The 19798-nt window shown below is 47.6% G+C and overlaps 1 protein-coding gene across 2 annotated transcripts in view; it reads left to right on the top strand.

Annotated features, from left to right (window-relative positions):
• LUZP1 (leucine zipper protein 1) overlaps window positions 1-16457 on the top strand; it is a 46097-nt gene extending 29640 nt beyond the window's left edge. For both annotated transcript variants that reach the window (XM_051638189.1, XM_051638187.1), the window contains exons 2-4: window positions 1107-4358; window positions 10021-10185; window positions 11656-16457. In XM_051638189.1, coding sequence (XP_051494149.1) covers window positions 1212-4358; window positions 10021-10185; window positions 11656-11694 — 3351 coding nt within the window. In that variant the 5' untranslated portion in view covers window positions 1107-1211 and the 3' untranslated portion in view covers window positions 11695-16457. The remainder of the gene's footprint in view (window positions 1-1106; window positions 4359-10020; window positions 10186-11655) is intronic.
• Window positions 16458-19798: the final 3341 nt, after the last annotated feature.

Raw genomic sequence — 19798 nt, 5'->3', positions numbered from 1 at the left:
GTTTCCTCCACAGGGAGCTCCACAAAAATGCTGGAGGTCAAGTCCTGCTTTAAGGCAGACAGCCTGAGCAAGGGCTGGGTCAAAGAGGTGCAGTCACCCCCTCCCCTGAAGCTTGCAGTAGCCCTTGCACATACTGGGGATGTGCTTCAGGTCCAGGACAGGATGATGCTAATGGTGAACACCAGAGAAGACTTCACATCCTCCCAGCAGCCATTCTGGCCTGCTCAGGACCCCCTCCCTGCTACTCCCTGCCAAGCACTAGACAGGCTGTTGTCCCTGCTGAGCTGGGAAGAGATCTACATGTAGTGCATCAGTGTGCCCATGTGCTACAATCACTGGTCATTGTCAGGCAGCAAGGAGGGGAGACGTGTTCACAACTGCTCATCTGCTGGGTAGGCAAGTGACTGGCAGCCAAGAACAACATCAGGAGGGAGAAACTTGAAACTCTGCTAGCACAGTGTCATTGGGATGTGACTGCAACCCAGGTGAGGATTTCTGACTAGCAGCCTTGGCTGCATGAGAAGTACGGGCAGTGAGGGGCAGAGCTGACTGGCAGCAGCTGTCACAACCTTTGTCTGGGAGTCAGGTGGGGAGCCTTACCCCGTCCTCAGTGGCCACCACGTGGCTGTGGGTTGCATTTCTGATTTCCAGGTCTTGTTTATGGTTCCTGAATCTTCATCTCTAAGGTATCCTCCGGAGCCTGGTGCAGTGCTGAAGAGAGGTGTCTGCTGCCTGGGCACGTCCGTATACAGGGACCCAAGTCCTGCACATGCATGAACCTCTACAGCCCCAGAGCTTCCACGTGGGCAGCATGTAGTGGCTGATGAGTGTGGGGAGAGGGTCTGCTGGTTGTGCACACACTGCCTATGCAGACCCAGAGAGGAGGGCACTTCCTTCCCTCAGCTAGTGGGAACAGGCTATTTTTGGAAACCTTGTATAACTGAAGCAAATTGACTGTGGCTCTTCAGTTTCTTTTTTCCTAATTTAGCACTCAGAAATGTGCTTAATTTAAAAGTTATTTATAGAAGCACTTATAGTCTAACTTACACATTGAGAATATTTACATTCTGAGCTCTTGTATTGATTTTAAGCGTTTTTTCTTTCAGGGTGAGATTGCCTCTGTTCAAGGAAACTGTTACGTACTAGGAATAGACAAGGTGTTAAAGACCACCCCATCCACCCAGGCTACCTAAAAGGAAAACAAATCCAACATGGCAGAATATACAGGTTACAAGGAAACCTCAAATCGACACCTACGATTCAAATTGCAGAGTCTCAGTCGCCGCCTCGATGAACTGGAGGAAGCAACCAAAAATCTGCAGAAAGCAGAGGATGAGCTGCTTGACCTCCAGGACAAAGTTATCCAGGCAGAAGGCAGCAACTCCAGCATGCTGGCTGATGTTGAAGCCCTGAGGAAAAGAGTCCTGAAGATCGAAGGCAAGGATGAAGAGATTAGGAAGGCTGAAGAGCTTTGCCGGTTGATGAAAGAAAAACTTGAAGAGGAAGAGAGCCTGACCCGAGAGCTGAAGTCAGAAATTGAACACCTTCAGAGGAGAATGGCAGAGCTGGAGAAGCTGGAGGAGGCCTTTGGCAGGAGCAAGAATGACTGTACACAGCTGTGTCTTAGCCTCAATGAAGAAAAGAACTTGACCAAAAAGATATCTACAGAATTAGAAATACTTAGAGTGAAAGTGAAAGAACTGGAAGCATCTGAGGACAGGCTGGATAAAACTGAGCAGAGCTTAACAGGCGAGTTAGAAAAACTGAAATCCTTAGCACTGAGCTTTATCACTGAAAGAAAGCATTTTAATGAAAGAGAAAAGCAGAATGAAAAAATAATCCAGGAGCTAACACAAAAACTAGAACAAAACAATAAACTAAATAGGACAGATCAAACTAGAAATGCATCCAACTTGCTAGAAAGGTCTTCAAATAATCTCCTGGACAGAAATGATTTGAGAATTGAAGACGACTTGACCTCTGCATTGCCCTCGAAGGAGACCAGGAGGAAGGGAAGTGTGGATTACCTGAAACATGTAGAAAATGAAACCAGAAATAAATCAGAAAACCAAAAGAATAAAAATCAGGAAGACAACAAAGTGAAAGATCTCACCCAAGAAATTGAGAAACTTAAAACTCAGATAAAACGTTTTGAATCTTTAGAAGAAGAACTTAAAAAAATGAGAGCCAAAAACAGTGACCTGCAAGACAGTTACTTGAGTGAACAGAATAAAAACAAACTCTTAATGGGTCAGCTAGAAGAAATCAAAATGCAAATAAAGAAACAGAAAGATCTGGAGAATGGAGAGGTTGAAAATGAAGATACAAGCTTTTCTAGCAGGGGAAAACATGACAGACCTAAGTACAGAGGTTTCACAGCTGATTTGACAGCTGCCAGGCACAAGCCAAGGGAGCTCTCACCACAGCAGCGCCGGGAAAGAGCAAGGAACAGAGATTTCTCTGTCAGTAACGACAGCTACAGCCACAGTGGTAAGCAGGGGTCAAGTCCAAGCCTAATGAGCAGGAGAGGAGGAAAAGCAGGTACATCTGCCCTTTCAGACACTACTGTGACAGATATGAAAAGACTAGAAGAGAAATCTTTAGTTTCCACTTTTTCTTCTGGTCAGAAGGAAGGCCACATCACTCAGAATGAGGGCAAGAGATCAAAAGAGCAGCCATCTGTCCTCAGCCGATATCCTCCTGCTGCACAGGAGCAGAAATCTTGGAAAGGACCTTCCAAACCTGTTGGTGACACAGGCCTGAGATCCAAGGCTGAAAAGCCATCTCGGGTGCTCCGTGGCAACTGCCAAACCAGTGCTGACACACGGGATGAAAAGACAAGCAAAGGAGAAGCAGTAGTTTCTTTGGCTGAGAAGCTGAAAACAAGTCAGGCAGAAGTCAGTGACTGCTCAGAAAACACTCTGCTCACCAGGGGCAATCATGCCTCTTCCAATGGGACAGCTTCGGGTTACAGATACCACCTCTCCCATGTGTCCACATCAGACTCCACTGGCTGTAAAGCAGAAGCAGTGAATGCTTTTGCTGCATCACACAGACAGCCCTCAGAGGGGAGGGCTAAAAGAGCAATAGTGTCCCAGGAAAATGAAGTTACAGACACATCACTTGAAAGTGCAAAGGTTTCAACACTAACAAAGTGTTCCCATCGCTGCAGAAGCCAGGAAGACATTCTGCAGACTCTTACAGGTCTTGATAAAGAAGACACAGAGCAGTCTTCAGCTTCAGCAACAGATCAGGTAAATGCTGGCTTAGAAACAGACTCCAAAACCATCCAGAGTAACCAGGAAAAATTCAATTCAGATGAAGAATCAGGAAGAAACAAAAAAACAACCACTCAATCAGATTTTGAGACAAGAAAGAAAGCAAGTTCCAAGCAGTTCTCCAATTCTAGAGGAGTTTTTCGAGCATCACTTTTTGAAAATGACAAAAACACTACCAATGATGAAGATTCCACAAAGTGTATAAAATCATCCGATGCCAGCACTGGAGGATTTAAATCCAAAAGGTCATTCAGCCCAAGAGAAGCTCTGAGATCAAAAGCTGTCATTAAACCTGCAATTGTTGAAAAGGATATGAAGGCAGTCATGGGAGGGACAGTTGCTGAGGCAGAGTCGGAAAAGCAGAAGTCTGTTTTCAAAATGGTAAAAAATAAAATGACAAGCAGCATCACAATCTTCCCTTCAGAGCCAACAGCTCCAAGGACTAGTGCAGATACAGCAGCAAGGGAAAGGCTGGTTACCACCAGCAATATCAGAGTTGCTCCAAGTGAACCTTCACTAATAACGAACAGTGTCCCCACACCCTTTGAGGTATCAATTAATAAAAGTGCTCTGAAGTTATCTGAGTCAGACAGAACTGGAGAAACAGCTCTGAGAAGTAAAGCAGAAACAATGGTCTCCAGAAGCAGCATTATGATAAAGTCTTCTGAGCACATGGAGAGGGACAGTGAGCCACCTTCGGAGACAATCAGCTGGAAGAGCCATGGCTCTTCAGATGCAGCTTCATCTGAAACAAAACATGTCACTGTGAGAAGTTCCTGGAGAACAAGACAAGGCTTACTTTCCCTGGAGGACTCTCAAACCAACGTGGAGAAACGTGCAGTTTCCAGTACTACAAACGTGTCTAGGTCCTCAGTAGACCTCTCTGAAATGGAAGAGAACAGTGCAAGAACAAACTCACTGGAGCAGACCTCAGCAAGGACCACAGCAAATCTCTGGAGTGCCCCGGAAATGGGGTCCCGAAGGACCAAAAGTAACTTAAGTGCATCTGAACTGCTAACACGCAGGAACTACACAAGTGATCCCACAGCAGCTTTTCCTTGGAACCGGACCATGGTACATGTAAGTATCCTATGTTAAACAGTCTTGTCTTCCAGCTGATGAAGTTTTCCAAGTTGCATGTTAGTTGTAGAGTGTCTGATTTGAAATTCTTACAGCTTATTTTCTGAAACACTGCTCTCTCCCAGCTCCTTCTGTCTTCAGTGGAGCATCTCATATGTGAAGTACCTGATTTAGACTTCTTGAAATTAGATCCATCTGCTTGGGTCTTGTCATGCCATATGAATAACTATATAGTAGCACTTGATCTTGCCAAGATCAGAGAAAATCTAGTCACAGCTCATGTAGGACTTGGTGTGCTTTTCAGAGTGGCTTTGCATGGCACTGTCAACTCAGAGTAGTAAATGATGGAAATGAACAGATTTTAATAGGGTTGTGCCTCAGGCAGAGCTGTAGCTCTAATGGCAAGTTATAGCTCCTTTTGGAACGAGCTGCATGATTTCCCCATGTGAAACCAGACTCTGGTCTGGAAATGCTTCCCAGGCATCTCCTAAAGAACATGAGTGGTGGCTGGTTACACAGGGCTGCTCCCTTCTCCATCTATGTTAATATGCAGCCTGAAAGGAAGCAAGAGGCACAGGGATAGTTGTGCTCTTCTGTTCCTTTGGCTGGTACCAGTAAGGGGAGTCCCTCAAAGCAGAGTGGACACATGCAGACAGTTAGTCTGGTGAGGTGTACTCACCACCAGAGCTGCAGGCTCCAGCATATTTCAAGTGAGCTCACTGGCACCAAGTGCCTCTCTGGGCTGTTCATGCACATGCAAGATCCTGCTGCAGCTCCTGCCTCTGCTTCATACTTAGAGCTGCTCTAAGCAGTTGCTGCTGTTGCCAGTCTCCAGGAAGAGCCCAGCTCAGTAATCTGATGGGGCTCATGGCAGAGGGAGCAGATTCGTAACTGCTTGACTCTGGCATTGACAAAGGTGAGGAGGTGAAGATGTGAAAGAACTTTTACATTTGGAAAACTTCCACTTCCTTGGCAATGAGAAGGACAGAAGAATTTGCACTCTTGCATTGCCTTGTGGAGTCTATTGGCTGCTGTTACAAAGTGCAGGTTGGCCTTCCAGCTACACTTGGATGCTAAGAATACATCAGGGACCTAAGGCATGATGTCTGTCATTCATCAATATCAGTGAGCAAATAAAATTCCCTCTATTGAAGGGCACGTCTAGGAATGGCATCACCTAGATACTGGACTTGGAGCAGGTGAGGGAGATCATGGGCACAAAGGTGTGTACAACCCCACCTCTGTCCCACTTGTAGGTTAGGAGATTCCAAGCCAAGATCATCTCCTTGGCCAGGGTCACTCATGGGTGACAGGCAGTCTGTACTTCCATGAATCCAGGCAGAACTGACATGACTGAAGTTGTCCTTTTGCATGATGGCAGCTTATGTGCTTGGCAAACAAGACCCAGCCCTGGGCCTCCCTTTATCCCAGGAGTTTGAATTCACGGTATCCACAACTTTGAGTCTTACAGCTGAAGAGTTCTCCACCTGCAGCTGTGCTTATGTGTGGTCAGTGATGGAGCTCTAAAGTGTGAGCACTCGCATGTCTCTTTCCCACCTTCCCCCTGGCAGCCCACCTGTGGCTGATGTAGCTCTGCAGAATGTTCTGTGGGTGGACTCAAGGTCACTGTCAGATTATGCCATGTGCCTGCAACAGCAGCTGAAGTGTAACTCACAGGGCATCCTGACCTCTCATCCTCGATGAATTCCAGCCTTGCCTGTGTCTGAACTGACAAGCAGGCAAGAAATCAACCATGTGGTTAGTTGTGTGTTGAGTTAGGTATCTATCTGCATGATATTTTAAAAGAAAATTACCCTGACACCACAAATCTGACCTCTTGGTAATAAATTAAGTATATTTTTAGTTTGCGAATGAGAGTAGCGTGAAGTTACCCTGAAAGACTGCAGATACAGATATACCACATCTGCAGAATTTTATGTCTTTGAGCAGCTCTAATTATTGAATCTGCCCTTAGAAAAAAACCTGAATCATGTCCTTTGAAGGGCATCTTCAGGCTTCATATCACAAGCAGGCTGTTCCTGCTGAGATTTGTGTTTCAGTTAAAGATGTAGCCAGTTCCTCTGGCAGAAGGCTTGGTGCTGATCTCTGCTAACTTTGCACATTCAGCTTTCCTGTGAAGGCATTGCTGTCACCTCTTCCCATCTCTACTATCCAAAGTCTGAGGTTGCCTGAAGAATCATATTTGTGAAACACAGGGTCTGTGCTGCTTCTGCCAAAATACATCTTCCTCTCCTCCATGAAGTCCTTATGTCAGACGCTTTGCTGCAGCACAGCAGGAGGCTAAAGCAAGCTGGAGGCTTGGCCCCCACATTTTTAGCCTGTCCCTCAGGACATATCCAAACTGAGCACCTGGTGATAATTCTTGCAAGGAGATGCCAAGGCACAAGGTGCAATTTCAGCCTTCCATTTTTGTACTGCTAATGTAGGCAAATGTCCCTAATGAAGCTACAGGAGGTATTGGCAGCTCTTAGCAATACCTGTGCTACAGAAGCAGCAGCTCTTTGAGAGACCCAGAAAGCAGTAGGTACTGAGGGATGGATGCTGCAGCCTAAGGAGCAGCACCCTCTAGTGCTAGCAGCCAGCCTGTCTCCAGCTCCCATGAAAGACCTGAGGAGATGCAAGACCTCAAGCAGTCTTTCTGTTGTGCTTAGTGTTTCAGACAATAAAGTTGTCTGAAAAGTTGCTAAAGTTGTCATGATGAGAGGAAATGGCCTGAAGTTGCACCAAGAGTGGTTTAAACTGGATATTAGAAAGAATTTCTTTACCAAAAGAGTGGTTGGGCAGTGGAACAGGCTGCCCAGGGAGCTGGTGTAGTCACCATCCTTGGAAGTATTTAAAAGAAATATAGATGTGGTGCTTAGGGACATGATTTAAGCACTGAACGGGTAGAATAGGTTATGGTAGGGGATTTAGGTTATGGCTGGACTTGATGATCTTCAAGGTCCCATCCAACCAGGATGATTCTATGATTCTAAGTTGGTATTTCTCTGGTGTGACATTTGACTGCTGAAAATGTGCAATGCCTGAATTAGTCCAAAGGCACAAGAAGGCAGCAAGCAGATAAGCTGTCAGCAAGATGGATGCACTTAATTTGGTTTTCTCATGGCTGTGACATTAATATGATTTGAGCTGGGCTGTGTGCTTCAAGTGAAGCTGTGTGTACCTTCATGTGGTGGGCAGAAAAGTCTCCCTGACAGTATCCAGGGATACTGGATAGTGGGTGCTACCTCTCACCCCTTCTCTCCTCTGCTTGGGGACTAAAAAAAAGTGCAGCCAGCACCACTTCACCCATTGCTACCTCCACATGAGCTTCTACTTAAGCAGCCAACCACACCAGTCACCATGTTTTAATTTTTCCTTGGACCTCTGTAACTTTGTCCAAGGATTTTATTTTATGTGAATCTTGGGGTGTAACACTGCCCAGAGCAGCTTCCCAGGTGCTTGTCAGTGCCCAGCTGATTGACCTCTGAGGTGCCATCACCTCCTGTGTTGCCATGGAATTTCCTGAGCTCCTCACCGACCTGGCTCTTGTGTGCTACCAGGAAGCATTTTTCTGCACTGCTGACACACTAGAAGGGTGGCCAGCCTGAAGGCTCTCGCTCAGCTCTTCAGCTAAGAAACTCTTTGAAAGCAGTGTGTCTGGGTTAGTAGTCATAAGTTCATGCTGCCTGACAGCAGGGACAGACTGATGCTGTCAGATGCCCAAGGGGATGAAGCACCTACATGCTCACCCAGTGGCCTCATCTCCAAAACAACAACTGTATCAGAAATACAAAGGTGCCTAGCCCTTGCTAAGCTGTCTGGGTCCATTAAGATGATTGCCACTCATTACATTAAATTTATCACCTCACCTGGCCCACCATGGTTATTGACTGGGCCATGGTTGGTTGTAGGTCCCTATGGAACCTGTGCCTGTGTTATTCCTGTTCACCAAGGTGCTTCTACTGCTTCTCATATCTCACTTCTGTTCTAGGGCTTGGATCACAAGGATGAGGTCAGGTCCAGAGTCTGCTGGATGTTATCCACAGCAAGGGCAGGTGTTTGCTCATCCAGACCCACCAGACTTCACAGCTTTTTTTCTGAGAACCAATCAAACCCTGGTGACCAACTCAGAGGTGCTTTTATAGGGATAGGGGCTGCTTCCTCTCCCTTCCCTGTTATCCCTTTTGCTACAGGGTGGGGAGAAAAACTGTCCCACCCATACCTGCAGCCCCTTCTCAGGGCCATACACTGTGTGTTTCAGCAAACACTGTGTGTTTTCAGCCATCCCTAAAGCAAGCAGAGCTCATAATTTTCCTACCTGATTTCAGAGCTGGTATTTTCATAGATCATTTCAGTGAAATCACTGAGGTGAAGAGGTCTGGAGTGGGGATCTTACCAGGAGACCCTTCCTCAGTGGCAAAAAATCCCAGATTTTTGAAGAGCAAACTTCAGCTCTCTCCAGGCTCAGCTGGAGTCTCTGAGGCTTTCCTTGTATGACAGATGTTTCAGTCCCTTCATCATCCTTGTAGCTTCCATTGGACTCTCTCCAGTAGATCCCTGTCCCTCTTGAACTGAGGAGCCCAGAACTGGACACAACACTCCAGATGTGGTCTCACTAGCGCAGAGTAGAGGGGAGGAGAACATCCCTTGATCTCCTAGAGACACTCTTCTTAATGCACCCCAAGATACCATTGGCCTTCTTGGCCACAAGGGCACATTGTTGTTCCATGGATAACTTGTTGTCTACCAGGACTCCAAGGTCCTTCTCCACAGACCTGCTCTCTAGCAGATCACCTCCTGGCCTGTACTTGTGCATTGTTGTTCCTTCCCAGGTGCAGGACTCTGCACTTGCTCTTGTTGGACCTCATGAGGTTCCTCTTTGCCCAGCTCTCCAGTCTGTCCAAATCTTGCTGAATGGCTGCACAGCCTTTGAGGTGGATCAGCCAATCCTCCCAGCTTCATATCATCAGCAAACTTGCTGAGAAGACAGTCTTACAGTGTGCTGGAACCTGTAGATAAAGAGGTTTTCCAGCCAGTAACAGCAAAAGCACTGCCATCTTCCCAGGGAGCTGGAGGGTGATGGGGACTCCTCACAGTAGGGTGCAGTCTCAAGTGAAACACAGAGGTTCACCAACCAGCCCTAGGGCAGACTGTAGGCATCTGAATCCCAAGGTATGATCCCATAAAGGTCTCTGCAGACATTGAAGAAAACATTTGTGGCTTTAAAAGTGCCATTTAGATGCCCATAGCAGAAAAACTGTGTAGAACACTCCCACATCACATCCTTATTGCCAAGAAAATGTGAGGTTCAGGTTGCTGAGCATCCCTCACCCATGGGACTTAGAGTTAATAACTTGAAGAAACTGCTTCAGTCACTAAACCACAGGATTTTCTGCTGATAGTCCCTTAGAGATACAAGCATTCTGGGACCAGCAAGCCCCACAAGCTGAGCACAGGTTTGTTGTGGTTTGTTGGATGTTTGGGTTTTTTAAAAAATCTTTATTAAATATCACATAATTGAGAACATGTGAGAGCTGGGCTGGTGGCCCAAGTACCTCCTTGCCAAAGGGACTCAAGCCAGTACCTCGTACTGCAAACCCAGGCCAGGAACCCCTTCAAAGTCCCTGAGCCCCAACCCTCTTTATTTTCCTTTGCACAGGATGAAAGCAAAGATTTTGTGCCCAGCTCCAGAAGAAAACAGTATGGCTCTTCTGAGTACCTCTCCCATCCTGACACACCAGGGAAGAGGCCAGCAGCCAAGGTGGGGATGCAGGACCCAGAATCCAGCCCCCGTGCATCACTGGGTCTCCAAATGGAGGAGCAGGTATGTGGATTCAAGGACCATCCAGAAAAGAGCTACAAGGCAAAAAAGCCAAAATCTGACCTGACCTCCCAGTAACATAACTTAGAGAACTTGTCCAAAATGAATATAAACCTTTTAGGAGAAATCCAGTCTTAAATTAGCACTGCCCAGAGGAGGAGTGTCTGCTGTACTGCCTCAGCAAATTATTCTAATAATTTTCTAGACAGGTAAAAAATACTAACTTATTTTTCTGCTCTAAACTTGTTTCAGCCAGCTTTATGGCTAGAAACATTCTCCAGGGAATAAGAGGCACTGTATCTAGTTATTTTCTGGCACAAACTGGACAATCAGGGATGGAAAAAAAAAAGGGTTTGGAGGTACAAAATCAGAGCCCCTGACTTACCTGCTTCAGCTGGCTGCAGTACTACTAGGCTGCTTGTCTGCTGCTATATACCTGCTGCCCTGCCTCCTAAAAGACATCTTTCTGGATACACAAAGAAGTGGAAAATGGCCTGAGATAGTGACAATGACTTATTGTTGGAAATATGAAAAAAAAAGTATATTCCAGCCTCTTCCCAGGGGGCTCCCTTCAAAGGAGACAGGGGTCCAGGAAGGCTTCAGTTCCTAGGTGTGCAGACATGCTTCTGTCTGTACAAAAGACTTGCTTTTTATCTTGGCATTCCCTGTTTGCCTGTGCAGCTATCCAGAGCAAAGTGCATTTTTATTTACACATCACCTAGAGCAGGAAATATTTTAAGACCTCAAACCTGTTGTCAGTTTGTATCTTACCGGACAAGTGCAGGAGCTGCCAAATCCTGATGAGAGAGCAGCAGGGCTGAGCAAGGCAGATGGGAGGCCTGCGTAGTCACGCCTCTCAGTGAAGTTGCACAAAATTGAGAGCCCAGAGGAATGTGGGCCCAGCTGAGCTTTGCAGACTAGTATTTAGTTTGCAGTGAACTGACAATGTCCTTGTTGGTAGCTGAGGAAAGTGACACCACAGCAATGCTCTGTGTGGTCACCAAGAGGTGTTACCTGCAGTAACATTAATCTGGCCAGATGCAGACTCCTGTACCTGAAGCTGTGCTGTGCTTCCTTTGTCTGCACAGACTGGGTCAACAGCAGATAAGAACTTGGGTAAAACCAGGTCCCCATAACATACACACCGTCATTCTGTGTTGCCCAGACTTCCACAGACTGTGCTTCATCTCCTCCGTGTTGCTGGGTGTGGAAGAGGGTGTGGGGTGTGGTACAGCTCAAAACAAGGTAATACATGGGCAGGGCTGGGTCATTCTGCTTTGGGCTCACTACACTCTGAACCCTGACAGAGCCTGGATCTCCCAAAGTGACCCTGCTGCTGTCTTCCCGTGCCCCACCACAGGGCTAGGAACCTGGTAGGCTTTGGGATGGCTGTCTGAGGGCAATCAAGATATTCTTCCAGAGGCAGCTGTGGGTCCTGAGCAGTCTGTGATGTTGTGGCATTGTCTCTTACAGGATGCTTCCCGTGCTTGCTGGACAACATCTCGGAGATGAGTTGTGTTCCCTTTCACTCAACAAACACGCTGCAAGGTGGAGCAAGGAGCAGGACAGGAGGCAGCTCATGGGTGTCGCAGCTGTGTGTAACCTCTCCAGAGGCTTTAGCCAGCCTGAAACCAGTTTTCTAATGCAATTTTCAAGGTACAGGAGCTTTACCAGTGAATTCTTTTTCTTCATTCCTGAAGAGGCAGCTGCAGAGACTTCACTCAGGGGACTCTCACTTCTCATTTCTGTACCTGCAGTCTTAATCTCCTCCATAGGATGATAGCTCTGTTTCCATCTGGAAACCTGGACCACAGAGCTACTCAGAACACTGGTACTCCCTGCGTTTAGACATGATGCCATAGGTACCCTTGTGAGTACAGTCCACCAGCCCATGACAACTGTTTTACACTGCTCCACAACTGAAAGCTTTCAGTTCCTAGGGAGAGTTTGCATTCTCCAAATACAGCCTTGTTGACTGTGGACACCTCAGTACCTGCCTTCCCAGCACCTTCTGTCTTTAGGCAGCAGGAAACAATTCCTCACTGATTGCTTTACACATTAAGAGGGAAAGAGAGCAGAAAATGTTATTTAGAAACAGTTTCTCCCCTATTACCATCAGTCTCTGCAAGAAGCTTTGCATGACCTAATCACCAGCTGTGATCTTGCACCAAGAAGTCGCTTCTGAGCCAAACAAACAGCAGTTTGTGCAGCAGTGAAACTTCCTCCTTATTTAGACTGGGGTGATTTTTTTTTTTACCCAAAGCTTTGTGTCTACCAATCACACTCTGCAGGCAACTACTCTGCTGCTTGTTCTTAGCAGTTGAGCTCTAAGGGGAAAAAGACACAGACAAGCAGGATGTCCTTGTTCCTTCCACAAACAGGGTGGAGACCGCAGAATTGGACTCTAAGCTGAGCTCCAGAATGGCTACCTAGGCAGCCTTGGTCTGTGTCCCTCTTCAGGACCACCCCATCTGCAAAGTCTAGGACCCAGATATGGTCAATACAGAGGTACATTACCCTGTCAGTGCCCATGGGCCCCCGAGGGCAGATGGCATCACTGCTGGGGGAGGCACATGCAGCTCCAGGAGGTGCTCAGGTATTGGAGCAGCAGCTGCCCCATGCAAGGTGATTGCATCTGGCCCACACATTTGGAACTCTACCAGTTCTTCCTTTACATTCCACAACCCAGCAGCAGGGCTGTGTCCTGTACACAACCACCACTGACTGTCTCCACTGCTTTCTTCTGCCTATTGGAAACAGATGCTCATCCCTGGGGTGTGGGGGGACAGACAAGGACAACGCTGCAGAAGGGAGAAGGTCCCTTTGCTGTTTTGGAGGTGCTGTCTGAACCCAGCAGCACCCATGTCTGAGTTGTACCCCACATCTCACCTTCCAGACAAGCAGCTACCAGAGCAGTGCACAGCTAAATGCTGTGTCTCCTCCCTGTATCAACTACATGCCTCAATTCTGAGAGGGAAATGAATCAAAAAAAGAGCTGGTTGGAAAAGCTCTATGAAAACTTATATACAAAGGAAAGTCTTTCAGTGACGTGATTTTTTTTATTTTTTTTTTTAAATAAAGATTGTTTGGAGGAAAGGAAATATTATTTTTGAAAAAAAGCATTTTTTTGCTATTTTTAGATGGTTTCCCAAATTTATATTTTTAACCCTTCATGTTATTCTTTTATATTTCATTACAAGTGTAAGTGTCGAGTTGCATAACAAGAGAAAAAGATAAATTAGTACTAAGTGGCAGCTCTCATCTTAAATTATATAAAAACAAATCATATCAACTGCTCTCTTACTATTTCATGACATGGCAGTACTTGTAGAGAATGGGATAAATATATTATCAAGTATCATGGGAAAAAAATTTTAAGCTCGAACTCCAAACTAAAAGTGAAAGGAACTGAAATTCTGAAGTTAAATGCAGATTTCTGAAACACCTCCTGCTGTCCTGTGTTTATCTGGATGTATTGAAAATTAGTTCATATTTTCAAAACCACAGTAGAATGTATTTATTTATTTTTAATGAGTCTGTGAAATTGCAGAATCCACCCTGAGCACCCTGCTTTGATCAGAGATTAACTGTATGGCACGATCACCACCACACAAAAAGACATTTCTGAGATCGACTGCTTGAACCACATCAGCTTCCCCTGCCTCCCTGAGCGCCCTTGCGGGCTTCCCCTGCTGGTGACCAGACCTGCAGTGTGACCAGAAGTGCCACATCTCAGCAGTGCTCTCACAGGGTTGGCTTCCTAGCCTCTGCCAGCCTCAGGATGCTACGTTCGGACTCTTTGTCCTTTATTTTCCTGTTAAAGAAGACATTTCCTTTCAATTATGCTGCCTCAGATCCTCTTCCATCTGTTGCATGGGAGATGCTGCTGCAGAAACCCCTCCAAGCCAGTGCAGCTGCTCTGGCCAGCAACCCACCTGCCTCCTGCAGTACCTGGTTGCAGAACCTGGGCCTTCCCAGCTTGGTCTCTGTCTGACTCTTCAGCCATCACAGTAATTATTTACCTCCTTTTACATTTCCAAACCTGCTGCTAAGCAGCTCTCCAATATAATATTAGATACACACCCAGTTACAGTCAGATGGAAGAAGAGCTGCTGGTGCCCTGCTTGGCACTGCAGTTCAGTCTCAGCACGCTCGCCCACCCGGGTCACTGCTGCCCAGGACTTGCCCCTGGGTTTTACAAACAGCTGGACAGCACATCCCCACTGAAGAGGACAAGACTCACTTTGAGCAGTGACTTTGTGGCTTTCCTCTCAGTGATGAGCCTGCATCTTGCTGCAGACAGTGTTTCACCTCCTGCAGGACACTTGAATGCTATACACAGCCCCCAGCCCTCTCCTTCTCACACTCTTGGCATGGATCCAGCTTAGCATGGTGCTTCCAAAGCAACTTCCAAAGGAACTGGTTTCAGTCCTGGCCAGGAAGGCTCTGCATCCCTACAACATGACATGCTGGGTTAACACAGACTTCCCTGTACCTGCCCACAAAACTCTGCCTTACCTGTCGGCTTTTCCACCCCACAGTGCACCCCAGTAAGGCAACTCCATGTCTGAAGTGTGTGTGGGAAGAACCACCAGCAGCAATAACTGATTGTTTTCCCCTTCTGCCAGCCAGGACCAGGCTTTCCCTTAGGCACAGGCAACTAGATGCCCTCACCCTGCTGCTTGGCCAGCTCACAGCTTGCAGCAGGAGGAACAGCTGCTGACCCAGCAATGCAGCTCTTCTGGCATTGTATGCTCTCCTCAGGTGCTTCCCACAGGTGATGATTATCTCCAGTTGCCTCACTTGTTCAATATTCTACAGCACATGCCTTGAACTCTTGCTCTAGACTCAGTCTCACTGCTTATAAATAATGAACACAGATGTCACTCAGTAACTGTACACTGGGTTGTTTTGACCACAACCAAGATTAAAGCTGAGAAAGTAAACTCTCCTTCAAATGGAAAGGGGCCATGCCCTCTAATCATGAGTGCAATAGGAGCTGATTGTATTATTAAACTTATAGCAATGACTTCAGGAAACACAATGTGTTTTACTCAAATTGCACACTTTTTTTGAAGAGCTGTAAAATAGAGTATATGTGTAAATATTGCCATCACTGAAGAAGTATTTGTAATTTTAGCATATAAATGTAACAGGCTTTTCAGAAGGCCTGATGGTGCCATGAGGCTGCATCAAGCACTCGGGTAACTCCAAAGTTGTAAATGTATTTGCTGTACAGAGGAAGTGTAGGAGTGCTCACTTGTCCCAGGGTCCCTTCAGGAGAGCCAGTGGCTTTCCCCAGAGTGGCTGGCACCAGCCTGAGGAGCCAGCAGCTTCATGGAGCAACATCCTTGTGTCCAGAGGTAGCTCCGCAGTGCACAGAGTGACTTCCAGCTGCTCGGGTGGCACGGAGGGGTGACAGCCCCCCAGTGCACCCAGGGCTGTGCACTGTCACACTGCAGCTCAGTGGACACAGAGGAGCCCCGCAGTCCTGCAGATGGTACCTCCAGGAAGGGAAAAGAGCAGGAAGCACAGGGCAGGGTGATACACCTTGGTGCTTCAAGAGACCCTTGACAAGGGCAATCTCCTAGCTACAGATCAAAGCAATAGTTATATTGGTGTCATCTCTAATCTAGTAGACCTCATCTCTGCCACCCTTGCACATCACCAGCGTGGTTAAAGCATTGCTCCAAGGCCAGCCTCCCAGGGGCTGCTCTGTATGTGAGGAACCATGAAGCCATTCTTTGCAGATGCCTCAGATGGTCAGTAACCTAAGGACCCAAAGGATCATCTCCTTGGGCTGCCCAGCATGCAGTGCAGGCTCCTGCCTTGGAGAGGCAGCACTCCAGGCTGCATGGAATGTATTTTAAGATAATACATCTATTTTTTTGTATTTGCAGACATATATTTGGGCTGGGCCAGCTTAGTTAGAAGACAAGTAATGCAATAAATCTTTTTGTAATCACAGACTCATTGAAGTTAAGCAAATTTTCCAGGGTTACAGTATTGCCTATTTCCCTAAAACTATTTGTGCCAATCGAACCATCATCACTCTCTCAAAACTCTCCATGTTTCAGCATGCTCAGAAGAGGGAAGCCAACTCTTTCCTCCCCATGCTGCCCATGCAGTGGGTTCAGATGGTGCTCACTTCCTTCCAGTTACACAGTGCTCTTAGCCTGCATGCCAAATGTAAACACACACTTTATCTGCATGTCTCTCCTGACTTGAACACTGTCAGCTCTCCAGTATATAACCAATAAAAACTTCTCTTTGTACACGCTTGTGTTGTGGTCTTCGTATCTCTGGCTGAATCTGCACAGTGTCTATTACTCAGAGGTGCTGATGCCCCTCGGAGAAGTGCTGAGGCAGCTCCATCCTGCACCACTGTGTGTTAGTGCTGAGTCTGACTCCCTTGTTCTTAGTTCTTTGCCTGTGTCCAGGCAGATCCCATATATCCATTCCTGGGCTGTATTTAAGGCAAGGACAGTTCATACACACATGGGAAATTGTTGAACACAACCACACTACACTTAGGTTGGATGACCTGTACTTGGCATTGCTGAGAGCAGGTTGGAGGAAGGGCCTTACAGAGGGAAATGAGCCACTGCTCCATTAGATCTCATTCCTTCAGCCAGTTTAGATGGTAATGGAACCAAAATCTGTTGGCTTGTCCTGGAAGCAGCTGGAGGATACAGAGGTCAGTATAGGTCACAAAGGCTATGTCACAGTTCCTAACTTTTTGCAATATGCAGGTACAATTAGCCATGAGACTTCACTCCTTTTCTGAAACCTTTTTTTTTTTTTTTTTTCCTTCTTTGGTCTTTTTTTGTAAGTCACATCTATCTGCTTTGGTGGGATTTAGTCTTCATGTTGCCTACAAACAAGTGTACTCTCGTATAACTCCAGCTGTGAACATTTCTGCTTCAGTCATACCTGTGAGAATATTTTTATTGGCAAGATTTGGAGCCAGATGATGTGTACTGCCCACGCCCAGACCAAGCATTGATCCTCCTGTGAGTTCCTGATCAGCCACTCACAGAGGTCTATGGAGTGTCTTACACTCCTGGCATCACATCCAAAGCAGGATTTACCTAAGCTGACAGCTCCAATTAACTGTGTTTCCTGACCTGGCAAACTGATCTGCTCACCACCCCCTCAGCAGGAAAACAGTCCTAATGCCCACTACCCTTGTAGCCAGGTAGGGAGTGTCCCCCTGGCTCAGGACCAGCCCCACTGATCTCTGGGAGCCTTCTGCCTACAGCCTCCCTTGTCACTGGCCCAGGGGACACTGCCCAGCTATTCATGTTCCCACCAGCAGCCTGTTGTCCATCAGCTGCCTGGTGAGCTTATAGTATCATAGAATGGGTTAGGTTGGAAGGGACCTTAAAGAGTGTCAGGGACATCTCCCACTAGACCAGGCTGCACAAAGCAGAGCCTTCTCTTCTCCAGGCTGAACACCCCAACACAGCCTGTCTCCAGAGCAGAGCTGCTCCAGCCCTTGGATCATCTTCTCTTCTCTGGCCCCTCTCCAACAGCTCCATGTCTCTCCTGTGCTGAGGGCTCCAGAGCTGGACAAATTACTCCAGGTGGGGTCTGACCAGAGCAGAGCAGAGGGGCAGGATCCCCCCTGGCCCTGCTGGCCACACTTCTTTGGATGCAGCCCAGGACACAATTGGCCTCTGGGCTCCAGCACACACTGGTGGCTCATGTCCAGCTTCTCATCTCCTCCCACCCCACATCCTCCTCCTCAGGGCTGCTCTCCAGCCATTCTCCCCCCAGCCTGGATCTGTGCCTGGGGTTGTGCTGACCCAGGGGCAGGACCCTGCACTTGGCCTTGTTGAACCTCAGGAGCCTGGCATTGGCCACCTCTCCAGCCTGTCCAGCTCCCTCTGGACGGATCCCTTCCCTCTAGGGTGCCAGCCACCCTGCACAGCCTGGGGTCACCAGCAAACCTGCTGAGGACACACTCAGTCCCACTGTCCATGTCTCCAACAAAGGTGTTGAACAGCCCTGGTCCCAGTACTGACCCCTGAGGGACACCACTCATCACCTGCCTCCATTTGGACATGGAGCCACTGACCACAACTCTGGGTGGGGCCATCCAGCCAATCTCTTATCCACTGAGTGATCCATCTGTCAAATCCATGCCTTGCCAGTTTGCAGACCAGGATGTCATGTGGGACAGTGTCAAACCCCTTGCACCATTCCAGGTAGATGACATCAGCTGCTCTGCCACCATCCACCATCTCTGTAGCCTTGGTGTAGAAGGTCACCAGATGGGTCAGGCATGACTTGCCCTTAGTGAAGCCATGTTGGCTGTCACCAATCACCTCCTTATTTTCCATGTGCCTTAGCAGACTTCCCAGGAGGATCTGCTCCATGACCTTGCCAGGCACAGAGGTGAGACTGACCAGCCTGGAGTTCCCTGGGTCTTCCTTTTTGCCCTTTTTAAAAACAGGGGCTGTGGGACCTTTTTTCCAATAGGTGGGAATCTCCTCCAGACCACCATGTTCTCTCAAATACGATGGGCATAGGCTCAGCAACTATCTACCAGCTCCCCTGGACCTGTGGATGGACCCTACCAGGTCCCATAGACTTGTGCACCAGTTCCTCTCCTACAGTGGGGGGTGCTTCATTCTCCCAGCCTCTGCTTTCACCTGCTGTGACCTTTGCAATGAGGCTGCATCACTTGCCAGTGAAGACTGATGCAAAGATGTCCTAGAGAACCTCAGCCTTCTCAATATCCTGTGTAGCCAGGTCCTATTTCCTTCAGGAAAGGGCCTGCATTTTCCTTGGCTGCCTTTTTTTCCCCAACACACCTATAAAATATTTTCTTATTCTTCTTTGCATCCCTGGTGAGATTTATTTCTATCTGGGATTTGGCTCTCCTGACGTGACCCTGGCTGCTCGGACAGCGTCTCTGCAATCCTCCCAGGGTATCTGCCCTACCTTCCACCCCCTGTAGGCTTCCTTCTTAAGTATGAGCTTTTCTAGGAGCTGCTTGCTCATCCACACCTGACTTCCTCTTAGTTGGGATGCAATGCTCTTGGCCCTGGAAGATGGACCTTAAATATCAGCCAGCTTTCATGGGCTCCTCTTCCCTCCAGGATGTTGTCCTTCAAAAACACCACCAGATAAAGCAGGTGTATTTTGTGTCTGGGACTTTGTGAACTAGACACCACAGGAAAGGGCAGGTCTTCTCTCATTCATAGCATCATAGAATGGTTTGGGTTGGAAGGGACCTTTAAGATCATCAGGCCTCCCACCAGCCCAGGCTGCTCCAAGCCCCATCCAACCTGCCCTTCAACACTGCCAGGGTTGGGGCAGCCACAGCTTCCCTGGGCAGCCTGGGCCAGGGTCTCACCACCCTCACACTAAAGAATATCCTCCTGATCTCTAATCTCAGTCTCTCCTCTTTCTGTTTAAAACCATTACCCTTTGGCCTTTCACTACAAGCCCTTGTAACAAGCTCCTCCCCAGCTTTCCTGGAGCCCCTTCAGGCACTGGAAGCTGCTCTAAGGTCTCCCTGGAGCCTTCTCTCCTCCAGGCTGAACACCCCTACTCTCCCAGCCTGTTCCCAGAGCAGAGCTGCTCCAGCCCTTGGATTATCTCCACT

Source organism: Apus apus, chromosome 21 (assembly GCF_020740795.1).
Source record: "Apus apus isolate bApuApu2 chromosome 21, bApuApu2.pri.cur, whole genome shotgun sequence".
Lineage (NCBI taxonomy): Eukaryota > Metazoa > Chordata > Aves > Apodiformes > Apodidae > Apus > Apus apus.
The sequence above is the reverse complement of the archived record's forward strand: the minus strand, read 5'-3'. Positions and strand labels throughout refer to the sequence as shown.